The 16470-nt window shown below is 38.2% G+C and overlaps 1 protein-coding gene across 13 annotated transcripts in view; it reads right to left on the bottom strand.

The window, feature by feature from the left end:
* The window catches only part of nrxn3b (neurexin 3b), a 533834-nt gene that overhangs the window by 279663 nt on the left and 237701 nt on the right, over positions 1-16470 (bottom strand). For 11 of the 13 annotated variants that reach the window (XM_044106666.1, XM_044106675.1, XM_044106665.1 and 8 more), the window contains 3 exons: positions 12609-12910; positions 10342-10365; positions 7269-7430 (listed from right to left, as the gene is read on the bottom strand). In XM_044106666.1, the coding sequence (XP_043962601.1) occupies positions 7269-7430; positions 10342-10365; positions 12609-12910 (488 nt within the window). The remainder of the gene's footprint in view (positions 1-7268; positions 7431-10341; positions 10366-12608; positions 12911-16470) is intronic. The other 2 variants (XM_044106668.1, XM_044106671.1) reach the window with 1 other exon arrangement.

Genomic DNA, 16470 nt, shown 5'->3' with positions numbered 1-16470 from the left:
GGATGCCATGATTGGAAGCAAATTCAACTTGTCATCTTTGTAAATTACCAAAAAATGACTTTTGTTCTAAACAAATCACTTCATGAAAGACTTTCACCCTTCTGCCGCTGGCAGGATTACAGAGTTGTAATTTTTTTTGCTTCTTCCTGAGAATAATACCCAGATGCCCACGTGATTTGCCTTATTTTTTTTGTTTGTTCTATTAGTTTTGTTCACACATTAGGTGAAAATTGTGTAAAAAAAAAAAAAACACAAACAAAAAAAAGTTTAGACAGACTTTTATTCTTTCCACATTACCACAACTACCCATGAATATGACAGAGCGGAGTGTAGACTTCAGCTTCAGTTATCTGGGTAATTATTTCCACTGACAATTTGCTTATTAAATCCAACAAAAACACGTGTATTGTCTTATTCACAATTAAGTGGTTTTATGTGCTGGTTTTCAAACTTTCTGTAGCTGCTAATGAAGACATAATGCTAAAGCCAAATTGTACGAAAACAGGAAGTTGATGTTTGGCTTGAAAAACTTTTCCATATTATTAATCTCCCATATGTTAGTGTTACTACAAACAGCATTTCATTACCGTTTTCCATGATGATAATATACAATGTTCTTTGCCACTGTAACATTTCTGCTGTGTTAAGTTGCTATGTCCCTAAATTACCACAAGGGGGTGTGCAGCTTAAGAAGCCCTCCATTTCCTGAGCTAATTGCTGTCTCTTGTGTATTTTGGTCCAAAGGCCTCATGGCGTACCCTGAAGCAGAGGTAAAGTCAAAATAAAACACTCCCTGGTTTGAAATTACAATATGAATTGATGATCACAGTCTCTAAACAAACTTTTTCTTTATTTGTGCGAGTGTGCTAATGTAAGCTCTCCAGGTGGATTGTTGAAATTTAACAACACAGAATTTCATACTTTACTAAAACAGAAAAATGGAAACGAACTCTCATGACACTCGAAACACTTCCAGATACCTGACAAGCAGCCCACTGATTGTTTTTGATTTAGTATCGGCAAAAGGATTTCATTGTAAGTGGCAGTGAAAGTAATTTCTGAATATCTATAAGAACACTGGGGTTTCGCTGCGGCCCCAGGCAGAGTACAAAAAACAAATACTCATGTCCCAGCTATAAATAGGGCTCACAATGGAAGGTAACGATTTTCTTTTGCTTGTTCCACCTGCGCCCACACCAATGCAGTGCTAGCCAAGGCTACAGACCTCTCAGAGCTCCCAGGTGGGAGAAGTCTGGGAGAACCCAAACCAGGCAAGCAAGGTGACCTGCCAGCCTACCCATGACCCCAAAAACCATGCAGGCTCCAGCAGGCACAACCAGCCTCCCACCCATTAGGGCATAACTCCTTGTCCCCAGAATGCTATTCTATCACAATTATGCCCCGACCACTTCAGTCACCATGGATTCAATGCCACCTCACAGCAGCATGTCGATGTCCGGTCCACTTAGGGAAAGTACCACCCCTTCGTCCCCCTCCCTAGATCCTTTGGTAATGATGTTTAGTTAAGGTCTTTACTTCAAACATATCTTTTCCTCTATGCATCACCTCCATTCGGAGAGTACTGAAAGTGTTGGCATTTTGTTTAGAACAGCCTGCAACATATTGTGTGACTAAACCCACAACAATGTTCCTCAGGACCATTTCATCCACTTTGAAAATCATATTTTACTCTCATCTATCCGACATGTACCTGTCTTTTCCTGTCATCTGCCATCCTCCTTTTGCCAATAATCTACTTCCACATTACAGTGTTTGTCTCTCACTCATGTGGCTCTTCCTCTTCCTGCCTCCGTTCAAGGCTTTCGTGTTTTCAGAAGGACCCACAATGAAAAGTGCAAGATTGAAGGTGCACTGTGCGGATGGTACTTCTTCCTTGAGTGGCTCATTGGTGAAAGAAGACCAAACACTTGAAAGAGTTGTAATGGTAGTGACAAAACATTTTTGTAAGAGTCATATCTTGTCAGGAAGAATGTTTACGTTGCAGTGCCTTGCAAAATTGTCCATGCTGAACACTAATACATTTTCTCCTTTTTTTTTATGGGGATGTTGTATGGTACAAAGTAGAACACAGTTATAAAGGTGAAAGAAAGGAAATCATATCCAGTACATTTTAACTCTACTGCTCCTAATTAGTGATGGAAAATTAGTAATTAGCAATTGATAATGAGACTCAAAAGCATCTTTTGCAAAAGTGAAGTGAGGTGTTCCGCAACAGGGAGTCCAAGCTCAAATCATTTAAACTTGGGTGACAAATTACACACAATGCCATCTGGGGTCTGTCGCTAATGGAGAAATGTGGCAGCTCAAGGCAAGCAAAGCACATTTGCCCCCCAATGCAATTGAATTCGACCCACAAGATGATTTCATATATCTATTATTAATGGCCTACCAGACCAACCAAACTACAAATACCATAGTGCACTGAAACAGCTTCTAGCAGCTATGGAGACCTCCTGAGACGATGCCCAAACTCCGCCTCACAAATGGTTAGCATGAATGGTTAGCATGTTCAGTAGCTACATACCTGGGCTAACAATTGTTTTTGCCGATGGCGATGAACAAGATGGGTTTCCAAAGTTCAGAAGTTGCGAGTGAAGGGAGTTTTTACCAAGAAATGATGCCAAGCATGACGTAAGCAGATGAAAAAACAAATATATCTTTGTTCAAATTGGGGTATTGTGGTGTTTTTGCATGTTCCTTTCCCTGAATCTACCCCCATACTTTTCGTATGCTCATCCTACAATTCAAATACATATCTTTAAAAAATCCAACTAATTTACTTTCATGAACATAAAATAATAATTGTTGGGCTTTTCTCATTCTGAAGACCTGTGAGTGACAAAAGTGATAAAAGTCAGCAACAAGGACAATAGAAATGACAGATTACTGACAAAACAAGAACTTCAGTAAAAAAAAGGACAATAACTAATATTAAAAATCAAAATCTAAAAGTAGAATTCAACATTGAACCACATGATGAGACATAAAGAAACAGCACTTCCACTTTTCTTTAGATGTCATTATTACGTAAAAAGTTCATCTCACTATGGAAGAGGATTAGAACCACTGAAATATTGTTTTACTCAGATTTCTGACCAATCACTGAATTTTGACTTATTCTCAGAATTCTGAGATTAAAGTATTTATTCCCCCCCCCCCCCCCCCAATCCCCATCCACTCTAATCCTCCTACGTAGTCAAGGTTATCATTAGAAAGCATTAGTCAGCAAATAGCATCCAGATTTACAATGATCTGGTTAAAGTTCACTTCTAAATACAATTGAGAATCTGTGGCAAGTAGGCCTGTCACAATTAACAATAAATCAATTAATGATAAATTAAAATGAGTTCAATCATTTTCCTTTGCATGATTTATCATTTTTGTCTATATACTAAAATCTGGATGATAAAAGTCTTAAGTTTGGTGCTTTTGTCTTAACTTGTCCTTTTTTTGTTAGGACAAAAAAAGGACAAAAAAATTATGAAATTCATAATTAATTTTATTAGTTTTTTCTGTTTATGTTGGATATTTAAAATCTCTTCAAGGTCCAGTTTTAAATGTTCATTAAAATTCTAAGTTTATTAGCCTCTGAGGATGTGTTCTTTCATTATTATGCCTTATTGTTTGGAAATTGTCTCTAAGCAACAATGTTATCGTTTATCGCAATAACTTCTGGGACAATTTATCGTCCAGTAAATATTTGTTATTGTGACAGACCTAGTGGCAAAGCCTGAAAATTGATATTCTCAGACACTCTGCATCCAATCAGACTGAGTTTGATCCATTTAGAAGAACTGCAGTGCAAAACCAGTAGAAGTATACCCTCAACACACAGCAGCTGTAATTACAAAAAAAGACAATTCTACAAAGGGTTTGAATACAAATGCATGCTCACAATGGAAGATGTTCAAGTTTGCGACTGCAGTATGACAAAATGTGGGAAAAAGTTAAAGAGGTACAAAACACTTTACAGATTATGTACACCGCCTGAGAGAAATCCTGACTTGCTGTTCTGAGTAAAGGAGAACAGAACATTTAGTCGTTTTAACGGGAAACTGAATTAGAAGACAAATAAAGGGGCAGGAAGGAATGAATATGATTTGAGGAGCAAAAGCCATAATGCAAATGGATTACATGTGTAAATACATGGCAGAGAATCAAACAAGATGAAAGAAACAATACCTAGAGTAAAAGGCAAATCACATGGTGTGGTGTGATCTAGAGAGCAGACAGCATCATGTCACTCTAATGGAACAACATATGATAAACAGTCAGCGATCAAGCAGCACCATCACGACTCCAGAGTCCGCTGATTCACGTCCGCAAAGTCAAGGGCAAGCTCACGCTGAGTCACACTTCCTCACATAATATTGGGAACACGCAAAAGGACACAAATGCCTATGCAAAGCCAGGGGAAAGTTAGCGAGCGCTTAATGAACACAGCTAAACACCGAGCTGCTAAAGAGCCAGATATTTCCCCCAGGAAGCGACGGGAGCCAAAGCGCAGCTCGAAGGAGAGCGAATATTGAATATTTCCAGCACATCTCTCGGTTCTGCTGGAGGCCAGACTCCAAATTACCGCTAACATCTGGATATGTAAACAGACAACTGGCTGCCGAAGTGCGTGATTTAAATTATGGAAGAACCAAGCGGTTCATTGAAGAGCACTGCACACATGTGACCGGGGAAAAAAAGAAATAATCAATCTATTCACCTGGAGGCAATTTTAAAGAAATTGTGAAAGTTAAATGAGGTCTGCGTTAATGATTTCTACTAAACCAGATGTTCTATGAACTTTTTTTGATGGTAATCTGTTATGAATCATAGGTGAATCCTTGAAAATGAATGTTTCCTTACTGCTCAAAGTGCCTGATTGGGCCCATATTTGTGTTTTGGATTGAGTGCATACATACATTATATAACATAATTAACATGACGAATTATGAGTAGACAGAAGCTGCGCTGGAATATTGGTGAGAAAGCTTGGATGTGAACTCACTGTGCATCAGTAAGCAAAACACTGGGCCACACGACGTCTCCACAGAACTTTCATTAATCATTTGGAGCAAATTAAAAGACTGTGGGATTATTCTAAGGCAAGCAATTAGCCCAAACTTGTGGAGTTTATACAGCTGAGTCTGTTGGAAGCTTATCTGAACAACACATTGCATATTTTAGCTGCTGGACGAAGCTAAATCCTTTCAGGATGCAAAAAGGAAGCGAAGACACATTTTTCAAGGATGAAAACTTTATCGAGTGATATTGATCAGAAGGAAGAAATTATTGCTCCTTAATGTGTTTCTTTATCAATATTTACCATGAGGTCATAGATTAGGATTAGGTTATAGAACATAGAGATTAATGACCGATGAAACAACAGGCAGTCTGAAGAAATTCACATCACTGTGGACAAGGTGACTTTTCATAAACCATACCAAACCAGCTGTAGCTGCTGTATACTCTCATATATACTCTGATATATATGAGAGTATATTGTTTTTTGTGTACCAGGTGTGTACCATCCTGTTTTTGGTTGGTAGCTCACTCAGCCAGTCAGAACATTAATAGATGTACCAGGTTTGAAAAAAAAAAAAGAAGTAGTAAATAAAACACCCAGGATAAATAGGGTGAAAAATTGTGTTGATAACATAAGAATTTATATTAATGCCAAAAGAATAAACCTAAAGATATGAGAAAGTGTTTTGAAATACAGTTACAAAAACTAAAAAAAACCACTTTGATATCTTTATACAGAAAACTAAAATAAATTGTACTATGGACTTGAAGCACAAAATCAGATTGATCTGTTCTGTTAGCTTCAGGGGAAAAGATTGTGCTAAAATGTAAACTTACAGTTATTGACGTTATATGGTTATATGTTTTAAGGCAGCGATTCCACAGCTATCCTCTGAGACATAGGTTCACACTGACATGACAGCATCATGACGTTACATAATATTTTCTGTTATTGTAAGAGGGGGAAAAAAAAGAGGTTCATTTTTCAAAGTCTTACTTATACCATCGTATTCCTTAAAGTCAAACTAAATATTTAATTGGTCAGTTAATTATTTAGCTATGTTGTGGCTAAGTGTTTAATTAGCTAAATTATAAGCAAATATGCAAATGTACTTGCCAATGAGCAGAAGTAGACTATCAAAATAAAAGCCAGGTCTTGCAGGCCTCTGGGTAAACTCATGTGGGTCAGGCTGGTAGAGATCTGTACTGTATTTAAAATGGCTCATCCTCTGTTTTAAGCTAAAATGTTCAAAAACGGAGGGAAAAACACAAAGATAAAGAGGCAACTCCTGAACCTTGCGAGCAGGAGTTTAAGAAAAGAGGTTAGCGAGACCCAGGTTTATTTTAGTAGTCAATTTCTTTTAAACTTTTAGCAAAATGTTTAGCTTCAAACTAAATATTATGCTTGCTTAATAAATTTGTCATTTGTATAAACAGCATGGTGGAAATATGACTATGGAAAATGAAACCCTGTGTTTTTTCCTCTTACAACAAACAACTGAAATTATTTTATTATTTTTGATTGTGTAACTATAGAAACGACACCCTGTATGATGTTGTCTCGTGGTTCTAAGGGGCCAAATAAAATCCATCACGTCATTATTACAATGAGGGACTGAGAAGTTTAAACGAACGTAAAAGGCGATACAATTACTCAAACAGCAGAGATTACTTCAGAGTTAGCAAGGTGGAGAAATGTTTAAAACACCAGCAATTAGTACATGCTTTCTCACAACTGGTGAGCTCAAAGAGCCAACATGTATAGAATGAGTTGTCCAGTTTTGCCTTGTATCATCAGAAGCAAATATCTCTTTGAAAACGCTGCCCATCGGGAGGCGTTTTAGCCACACACTCAAGCCAATTCTGCAAATTGCCTGTGACAGAAGCAATTTTGGGGTATTTTTCTTGCTCACCAACTGCAGTAAGTGTTATGAATTAGATTAAGTGAAGGGATATTGAAAGTCTGATTCCTCCTCTGCTAACTCAGCGCCTTTAATTGATAATTCAATTTTATCCTGCCCCACCCTTCATCCCCACTTACCCTCCTGGGCCTTTCAAAGGGTTTTGATAGCCATTTTTGTGCATTTCAAAAACAACTTTTCTGTTTAACAGAGCGCTAACAGCTGCTTAAATGACAGCACGGCTCCAAAATCGTTGTTTGTGCGACTGCACTGAGCATATGAAGCAGTAATACATCGATATATACTGCTCTCTTAATAATGTCTCTTTACCTCTTTGAGGCAGCCCATGAAATTGTTGCTAACTGGAGATCCCGGCAGGTCCGCCGTGCTGGGGCTCCCGCCCACGTAGAAGAAGTCGTCGGAGCCCAGCATGGTGTAGTCCTCCTGAGTGTAGCCGGTGGTGGTGAGGATGCCGTCCACGGAGATTGTCACCTGTTGGGGAGCAACACATAGCCAAAGCCAAGCTATTACACTCTGGAATTCGCTCCTGTGTTGTGTACAAAGCACATTTCCTTCCTTGGTCTGCATTTCAACTCAGGTTCATGAACTTTTTTCTTTTCTTTTGGTACCTTGAAGCTTTTTCTTGTTTTGGACCAGAGAATGGTTAGATTTTTTATTTTTTTGGGGGGGAGAAAGAGGGTTAATGGGATTTTTTGTTGCCAAAGGATTCACAGGACAGGTAAAGAAAATATGACACAGGCATATTTTCTTTATCTTTGATGGGGGTAAGAGTATGGATCTTAGGTTTGATTCTGAAACTTCAGGTTGGGAGAGGGTTAGTACAATGTTCAAACCAAGGACAAATTGATCCCACTTGTCTTAGGTTTCGGGATTTATCTCTTACTGCAGACACACGCATACATACACAGACCAACACACACCTTCTCTCATTCAAACTGTCTCACACACTCCTCTGGACATCTACATCTGTAAATCCACGCACATGCAAAACAAAGGGAGGCTTTTCTTAATTTTTTTTTTAACACCACATCAATGTGCAAACCAAAGGCAAAACTCTTAGAAAAGCAAATTAAGCACACTTTAACTGGAGATGGAACGTGGATTTGATGGTGGCATACAGATCTGGAACATGCACACATGGTACAGAGGCTCATGCAAGACCGGAACCCATACACGAGCAAGATCGCAGAACAGCAGAGTCTGATCTCTGATCAGGTTTAGATCGAGTGTCATGTTTTTTTTTTGTTTTTTGTTTTCTAGAGACGCACCAATCAACTGGCCCAATTAGCCAGGTCAAATACTGCAAAATTGTATGTTTCTTTATCGTTTTTGTAAAACATATCCAAACTCATAACTGCAACTCGTCTCGATTTCTAACCTCACCAACATATTTTGTATGCTTTTAGTTGGATTTACACGAAAGTTAAGCTGTCTATGCAGTCTTAGACGGTGGAAAAGGACAGAATCTTATTTTATCACCGTAAAAGTCTTAATGAGTTTCCAGGCTCTAGTTCTTATTCAGTTCCTTAAAACATCAAATTTAATTTCATACAAAAATGAATACTTATTTTACATTGATTAATATTTGTAATATATTTACTAAACTTTTAGTTTTGTTCCAGTTACACACTTTTATTTTTTTTTATAAATCACAAAAATAGTTATGTTAATTATGTTTTTTTTTGCCTGTTGATTATTTTAACTCGGGCTTTAATCTGGAGTCAAGGCTACTGAATTCAGCTTTGTTAAGGTGTTCTGAAGCAGAAGTAAATATTGCAATCCTTTTTTTAATTTGGAAAAAGTAGAGTATTAATGATCACTGACGCATGAATTGGGATAATCTTATAATTTTCTACTTTATTTAAAACTACTATATATACTGAAAAGAAACGGAGGTTATGCCATATTCTATTTTCAAACGATGAATTGAACAACACTTTACGAGATGTTCAAAAACTTGGGACCTTTTGGAATTCAATCCTGCTTTAAACATCCCAACAATTGATCATTATGACTATGTTTGTTCACCTAGGATATCTAACAAAGCTTCACAGATCATTTATAAATATTTTGACATTAAAATACATGTGAATTCTGATTGTTAAACACAACTAGTGTTTTAAAGATACATAGTAACCCAGTACAAATTTCTCTAAGTATTTTAAAATGGTGTACATTGGTTTATATGCCAAAAAGTTACTTAAAGCTCTTTTCTACACTGATGAATCGGTACCAACTTTAATATTTTATTTCATTATCTGAGCAGAAAAAAAAAACGTATAAAAAAATCATTTACTCCCCTAATGACAGAGAATTCAAATAATTGAAATGTAGGTTTTTTTAATAACACTGGAAGAGATTTATTCCCATTTTTTGTTGGATTTATAGCAACTACATAAATTCTATTTATCCTTTTATATTTCAAAAATGAATTGGTCAAAAAAAAAAAAAAAAAAAAAAAAAAAAAAACACAAAAAAAACCCTGGACATCTCAGTATCAGCCAGTAAAAGCCTCGATCGCTGCATCTCTAGTATTTTTTCAGTCAGTGTCACCAGACCAGACCGGTAATCCAAGATCAGTGTGCTGGTTCTTTGAAATGTTACGCATATGGGCCCAGGGGTTATCGAAACACACAGACACCTTTTCACCAGCATGCTACAAAAACCTACAGACAGGGAGGGCAGAGTGAGTGGTACAGTGATAGGTGGAGGGTGAGTGAATGGATTAGAGTGTTAGTGGTTATTGTGGGTGGTAGGGCTGAGGATCTATGAGTTTGGCAGATGACAGGTCGATTGATGAGGTGTGGGCATGCCATGCGCCATAGTGAGTTGGAAACAACTGTCAGAGCTCCCGCAATTGAGGTTAAGGGATGCCATGTTTTTTTTTTTTTTTTATGGCGGCGTCTCTTTTAGGGCTCGGTGTCACCAACTTGGAGATTGTGGTAAGCTTCTGTCAGTTCTTGACGACAGTCCTCACAAAAAATGGGGACTTTCTTGTGTGAAAAATTAACATAAAAAGTACTTTGCCCCTGTTAAAGGCAAAGAAGTAATTTCTTTTTCTTTTCCTTTATTTAACTTGTCGGAAATCTGTAGTAATGTGGAAGAAACAAAGAGGAAAAAAAAGTAAAAGCCAAAGTGAAAAGAACAGGATGGGGGATCGTGGGGTAAAGAAGGAGGTTCTTGGCAGGTCAGGGAGGAAATTGAGAAGAAGCGAAGAAAGAATTGCCTGGTAATACAAACCCATCTCCTCATTTTTTGATAAGAGTGTCTAGGATGGAACTCAAAGAGAACGAATAAAAGAAGAGAGGGGGAAGGGGACACACGGCAAACCCAAAAAAAAGACAATAAGAATGATATCTACCAGACAATGTAGTTTGTTTACCATAGCGTGTCCAATGCCTGATTGCTTTCCAGAAAAAGGGGAAGAAAGGAAATCAACAGAATAGTGAACAAAAAAGGTTGTTAATAAGGATGGACAGAAAACAAAAAACCAAAAGCAACGATGAAGAATTAGGATGTCAGTTAGTACATTAGTTGGTTAGAAATTGGTTAGTAGTAAAGAAAACAAAATATATGGAATTCAACATGGATGAGTTAGTATAGCGGTGAGTAAACACTACGTGATTCGTCAGAGATCAGGCAGCGGTAATCCGGTGCCTTCGCGCCATCCGAAGCAAATTTCCTACACCGGAGTCCTGCGAGAACTCAAGCTAAACGGACGTCCTGTCAGATATTTGCATGGGATGGCTCGGATTCCAGCAAAACCTGCAGTGTTTTTCCACCTTTGGTCTAACAAAGTGCTCCTTTGAAAGAGGAAAGGAAATGACAGAGAAAGAAAGAGAGACAGTGAGGAAAAGTGACAAGCTTCAGCTCTTAGCCTATAACCAAGCCTCTGTTGGGAATTTCTGCTACAACTACTTTCTAACCTGTGGGACAAGGCTTACTGTCAGAAAGGGATAGAAAAGCAGCATTTACTCATATTTCTGCTCTGACAGCAACACTAAATGCTGTCTTACCTGACAAACTAAAGATCAACTGGGACAATGGACAAACCCAACATCCTGCTAGAGTTATCTTCACGTACCGCTAGCTCTGTTAAGTCCGTTGGCATCTTTCTACAGCCGTCACAAGGACTCCGCTGACTCATATTAGCTCCACTGAACCGCAAAATACAAGCTAATTATAAATAATTGGAAAATATAAAACAGTAATTGTAGCAAAGCAGTAATGGATGACTCAAACACTTCCTACTTGGCTTTAAATTAAAATTTAAACGCTATACTTCAACAGAAACCGGTTTCCTAATTAAGGCAAGGAGACAGCAAAGGAACCCAGAAACAGTGTCAGCTTACATAATTACAAAAGTACAAGAGCGTTATTGGACATCGTTGAGCTGCAGAAAACAACAGCCCCTATGCCAACAGAAAGAATTTCCTAACTCATAACTTCAAGTAGAGATTTGAATATTTCACTCGCTTGTAAAAGAAACAAGCTGCCAAGCAGAAGGTTTAGCACCCAGAAGTCTGTGTTGGACCTAATGTGGTTCACATCAAGACCAGAGATGGGCCTCGAAAGGCTTTTATTTGAAAAGAGCTGTCAAATGATGTGATCAAGCAGTAGTGAGGGAATCTTAGCATTTAGTGCCACAGATCTCTTCTTTGTAGATGCATTACAATTATTTTGTGGGGTTATTTACAGCTGAGTGGTCTTGTTGTACAGCTATACATGGAGGGAATTACCTTTAAATGTACAGCCAGAGGTACAACAGTTCAGTGTCTTTCCCTGCATAAAGACGGACTTTCAACCCTGTTTTTTGGACTATCCTGTATTTCACTTCATCCATCTTCTTAATAATGCTAACAAGCCTCTCTGTTCTGCCAAAGAATGGTTTGGTATGCCAGTCTCTACTAGCGAGGACGCTGCTACTAGCAGACGACTAGCTGTGTAGCTTGCTATCAGAAAGCAAGTTGCTGCTATCTGATAACTGAATCTAGCAGAAACAGGCGTCACAAAATCAATTCTTTATATGAGGAAATTAAAAGACAGGGACATGGATTACATTGGTCCTTTGCAGTGCATCCCTGCTCTATCATCCTATCTTTTGCTGCTCAAACAGGTTTCCTTGTAGCATTACCCCGACAACTCACAGCAGTTTCTTAGTTCTATTAGAGAACATTATTCCTCAATTATGACACTGATCTGGGCTGTAAAACTCTTTGGCAACTCCATTCTAAAACTACTCCTTTACTCATCATGCTAGGTCAATACAAATCAAAAAAGTACCAATAACTGGTCTGTATGTGGACCAAATTACACACAAATCCTTCCTGATTTTCTTTTCTTTTTTTATTAGTGAGTGTAATAATCAAATCTCATCCCCTTATACAGTGCTACTTTGCCTATCCACTAAATTACCATATAATAAACAAGGCAATGAATATAGCATAAAAGGAATTCAACACAACCAAACTAAAAATGAAATCTGTTTTCTTAATAATGTTTCCAAACTGTAGAGATGAAATGACAACCAATAAGATAAAAATGAGTTTCTTAATGCTTTCTCCAAAGCTCTTCAAGGTAGCTTCTCTACAGAACAACAAAAATAAAAGAAAACCTCAAACGCCATCCATCACCGTCACCCCCGATTACCTGTCTCAGGTTGCGTGTCACTTTGATGTCGTGCCAGGAGTTGTCATTGAATTTTCCATTGACTGGCTCTACGATGGCCTCAAAGGCCCCAGAACCGAGGTTGATGACAAGGGAAACCGCCCCGTCTTTCAGGGCCAGATTGACGTAGTCGGCCGACTTCCCCGTGTGCAGGAGGAGGCCGTTCCGCTGCCACGTCTTGAAAGACAGCGTGATCTCGTCGCTGCTGCTCTGAATGGGGTTCTGCGACAAGTCGTAGCAGAAGTACTCCGAGCCGCGGAAGGTGGCCACATTCTCCTCTCGTGCTGAAATGACAAGATAGGGAAGCCTGATTGTTACTGTTGCGCATTACCAACTGGAATCGACTCCATCTTACTGGTCGTAACCACAAATATTTGTCAATTTATCTTAGGATCTTGAAAGGTCCTGAAATACCTATTAGCACCTTAAAAGTCAGGTGTAATTACAAACTGCGACAAAGAGTTAATAAATAAAATGCATTGCAAAAGTATTGAAACTCATCTTCACATCATGACATGTTGTAAGGACAAACTTGATACATCCTTATTTAATGTGTTTGACTGTCGGTGGGTTATAGTTTCTTTAGGGGTATCAAAAGTATAAATGTATGCCACATCTTCCATACTTTAGATGTAAAGCACCTGTAATTTGTCTTCTACTTCACAATTCTGCACTGTTTTGTGTTGGTCTATCACAAAAAAATCACACACAAACTCTGAAATTATTGGTGGTAACGAGGCAAAATGTGCAATAGGTTTAAGGGGTGAAAACATCTTTTAAAAAAAATTTTAATGGAGTTATATCCAAGATGACTATCAATCTGGTACACACCAACAAAAACCCACACACATACACTGCTCCACATAATTAGAGCTGCAATAAACCCATCATTCAGTTCAGATCATAAAATCCTATCTGTATGACCAAGGCTTCAGGTTTCACATACGGCCCTTAGACACACAGACTACTTATGATGGAACACAATTCCTCGCTAATGGCATGCATAAATCAAACATAGTCCGATTTTACAGTTTTTACATTACCCTGTTGTTACAAGGTCACTTCCTGATCCTGTTTCTTTTCAGATAAGCACACAGCGTAACGTGAGATGAGGCGGGCGCTCAATTCTGAGCAAAAATAAAGTTGCCGTTTTGACGGAACGTGAACGAGGGGTACTGTTTCCATAAAGTAAAGAACTATATGTGCTAATGGTTGACAGTTTCTATGATTTCTTTTTTTTTTATGTAGATCAGGTTAGCTCAGGCAGGAAGTATTAATTACATCCTGTGCTGAACCTTCGCATCCAAAAAGAACATTTGGATCTATTCCATTCTTTGAAAAGTTCTCGATTAAGCCGTTTTCATCCCAACTCAAATTTTCTTAGGAAACCCCACATCTGTGTGAAGACTTAGTCTGAATACAAAACGTACTGCTGCACACTGCCTCAAGATTTTTTTTCAGAATCCTAATTATTACCTTCAACACCTTCGCTCATGATTTTCTTTTATCACAACCTCAAGGTGGAGACGGGAAAGTCATATGGATATCAAGAGATTTGTTCTAGAGTTAGTTGAGAACTTATTTAGGGACAGAAGCTTTGTACTTAGCAAAAGACAAATATTGTTCACCAATAATAAAAGTTTTCCATGTGGCATTCCACAAGGTTCTACTCTAAGCCCTGTTTTGATCTCATTATATTTTGCCTCTAAAATCTTTTTATAAATGTGATGCTTCATTTGACTCTTGAACCAGAATTGAAACACGGATGAAATAAAGATGATCTTCATCCACACAACTAAATGAAAGTAACTTCATTTGAGAGATCAGACTCCTTGCAACTTTCTTTTCATACTAAATATATTTTGTTTTGACTACAGATTTATCAGAGTTTCCCACAATGTATTATAAGCCTGGTAGGCCACCAGGCTTTACTTGTGCCCCCACCAGGCTTAACATTGCTTATTTATTTTAGTTGGATATTTTTAAATTATTGCCTTTTTAAGACTTTGTAGTTGGTGTTTAGGCATTAATATTCTGATCTTCCAATAACATATAGCTATAGAGTGATATTTTAAAGTTTTCTGTCAACTTTAAACATTTTTAACTCAAAAGCATGGTGGCCGGGTTTAGCAAGTTTTCTGGGGGAAACCCTGTATATGATTGGACAGCTCATTTAGAATCATCAGTATGAGTTTTATATCATGATTTTGGCTCCATCATATTTAAGGATTAGAAATCATTACACAGCCACATGAACAAGGACACCAAGAAACCATTTACTCTCAGATGTTCTTAGGTTCAAACAGAAAAGCAGACTTGATTTCTCTTTCTCAGTTGCTGCTCCATAATTCCTGAATAATTTACAAATCCATAAAAAGAGACTTTGAAGACTCTTCTAATGTCCCACCTCTAATCTTTGGTTTTCCACTTAATAGAGTCTGACATTTGGATTTTATAACCACAGCTTGTCATTATAGGATACTCTGTCTTGATCTTAGAGAAAAAAAAATGCTGAAATCTCTTTTAGATTGAGAAGGTAATGCAACAGAAAGAAGGAACACTAAAGTGGTGTGAATACTTTCTGTGACTGAAGTTGACAAGCACAGAGCACCCATTGTGAGTCTCTTCAAAAGAAGACATGTTAGCAAACCAAACCAATGTGTTGCTATGGCATTCTGATATGGTGAAGTCATTACCTGCCAGCAGACAGGAAAATAGAAGTTCAAATAGTCATTTCATTTCCACTGTGTCCTGCAATTTCCTTTGTGTGGCCAGAAGAAAAATGACACAGAGCGCAAGACTGGGGGAAAACTGAAATGAAAGGAATACCTAGCAGATGCGTCCGTTTGTTGTGCTGGATCAGTCAGTCTGTAAACATGAGGGAGCGGTGTTGTGCAGCTGGCAAAGACACAGATGAATGAAAAAACGAGAAGGTAAACACCGCGAGGAAAACAAATGGGACGAGGCGGCGGTGCTGCTGGGACGACGGGCCGCGCGTTCCAGCCATGGAAAAATTCTCCCCGCAGTTTCAAAACCAAAGTTTTCACGCGGCAGACAAAAGGATATATTACAGGAGGCAACAAAGGCACAGTAAAATAATTCCTTCCTGTGCCAGGAGGATAAATAGAAAGCCGTTATTAAAACCGAGGCATGGAGACAGAGGGATACACAGACGATTCCCCGTCTTCTCATTCTCGCACGGGATCTAAGAAAATTATCAGCCGTCGACAGCGCCGCAAAATCCTTGCTGATTACGCTCGGGTAATATTGTACTTTTCTGTGTCCAACAATTGGGTTGAACACCGACGGCAAAACGATAATACTGCAGTTACTCAATATGAGACATGCCAGTTCCATCATCATCATCATCTGCCAGAGCCATTTCTCCAAAAAGTCTTTCAGAAGACTAATGAAATATTGATGCTTATCTCAACAATGTGGTTATACTGGCTCGATGCCCGAGCTGGCGTCACTGAGCATCCGGAGTAGAGTGAACCCAGAGACGGTGGTGAGACAATTTCTCCCTAGAAACTACAATTAGTTTTTTTTTTTTTTAAAAGCACAGTTTTCCTTACAAATTTCTTCTATTTTTGTCAGTAAAAGGTAAATCTCAAACCTTAAAGATAAATACATAGAAATTACTTTTCAATTGGTTATTTCATTTATTAAGCTATTAGCCAATGCCATTAAAACATTTGATGGCATTATTTCAGATGAAATAACGTCCGTTTTAGGGTTATACCTAAAACGGAGGTTGAAGTCAGCTTAAAAAGATGTTGCTAATGATAGTTAATTGATGAGTTACTAGTTGGTTTGAATAGCTTTTGCCTTTAATACATGAAAA

This window comes from Gambusia affinis, linkage group LG22, assembly GCF_019740435.1.
Source record: "Gambusia affinis linkage group LG22, SWU_Gaff_1.0, whole genome shotgun sequence".
Classification (NCBI taxonomy): domain Eukaryota; kingdom Metazoa; phylum Chordata; class Actinopteri; order Cyprinodontiformes; family Poeciliidae; genus Gambusia; species Gambusia affinis.
Note: the sequence above shows the minus strand (reverse complement) of the source record. Positions and strands in the feature narration are given on the sequence as shown.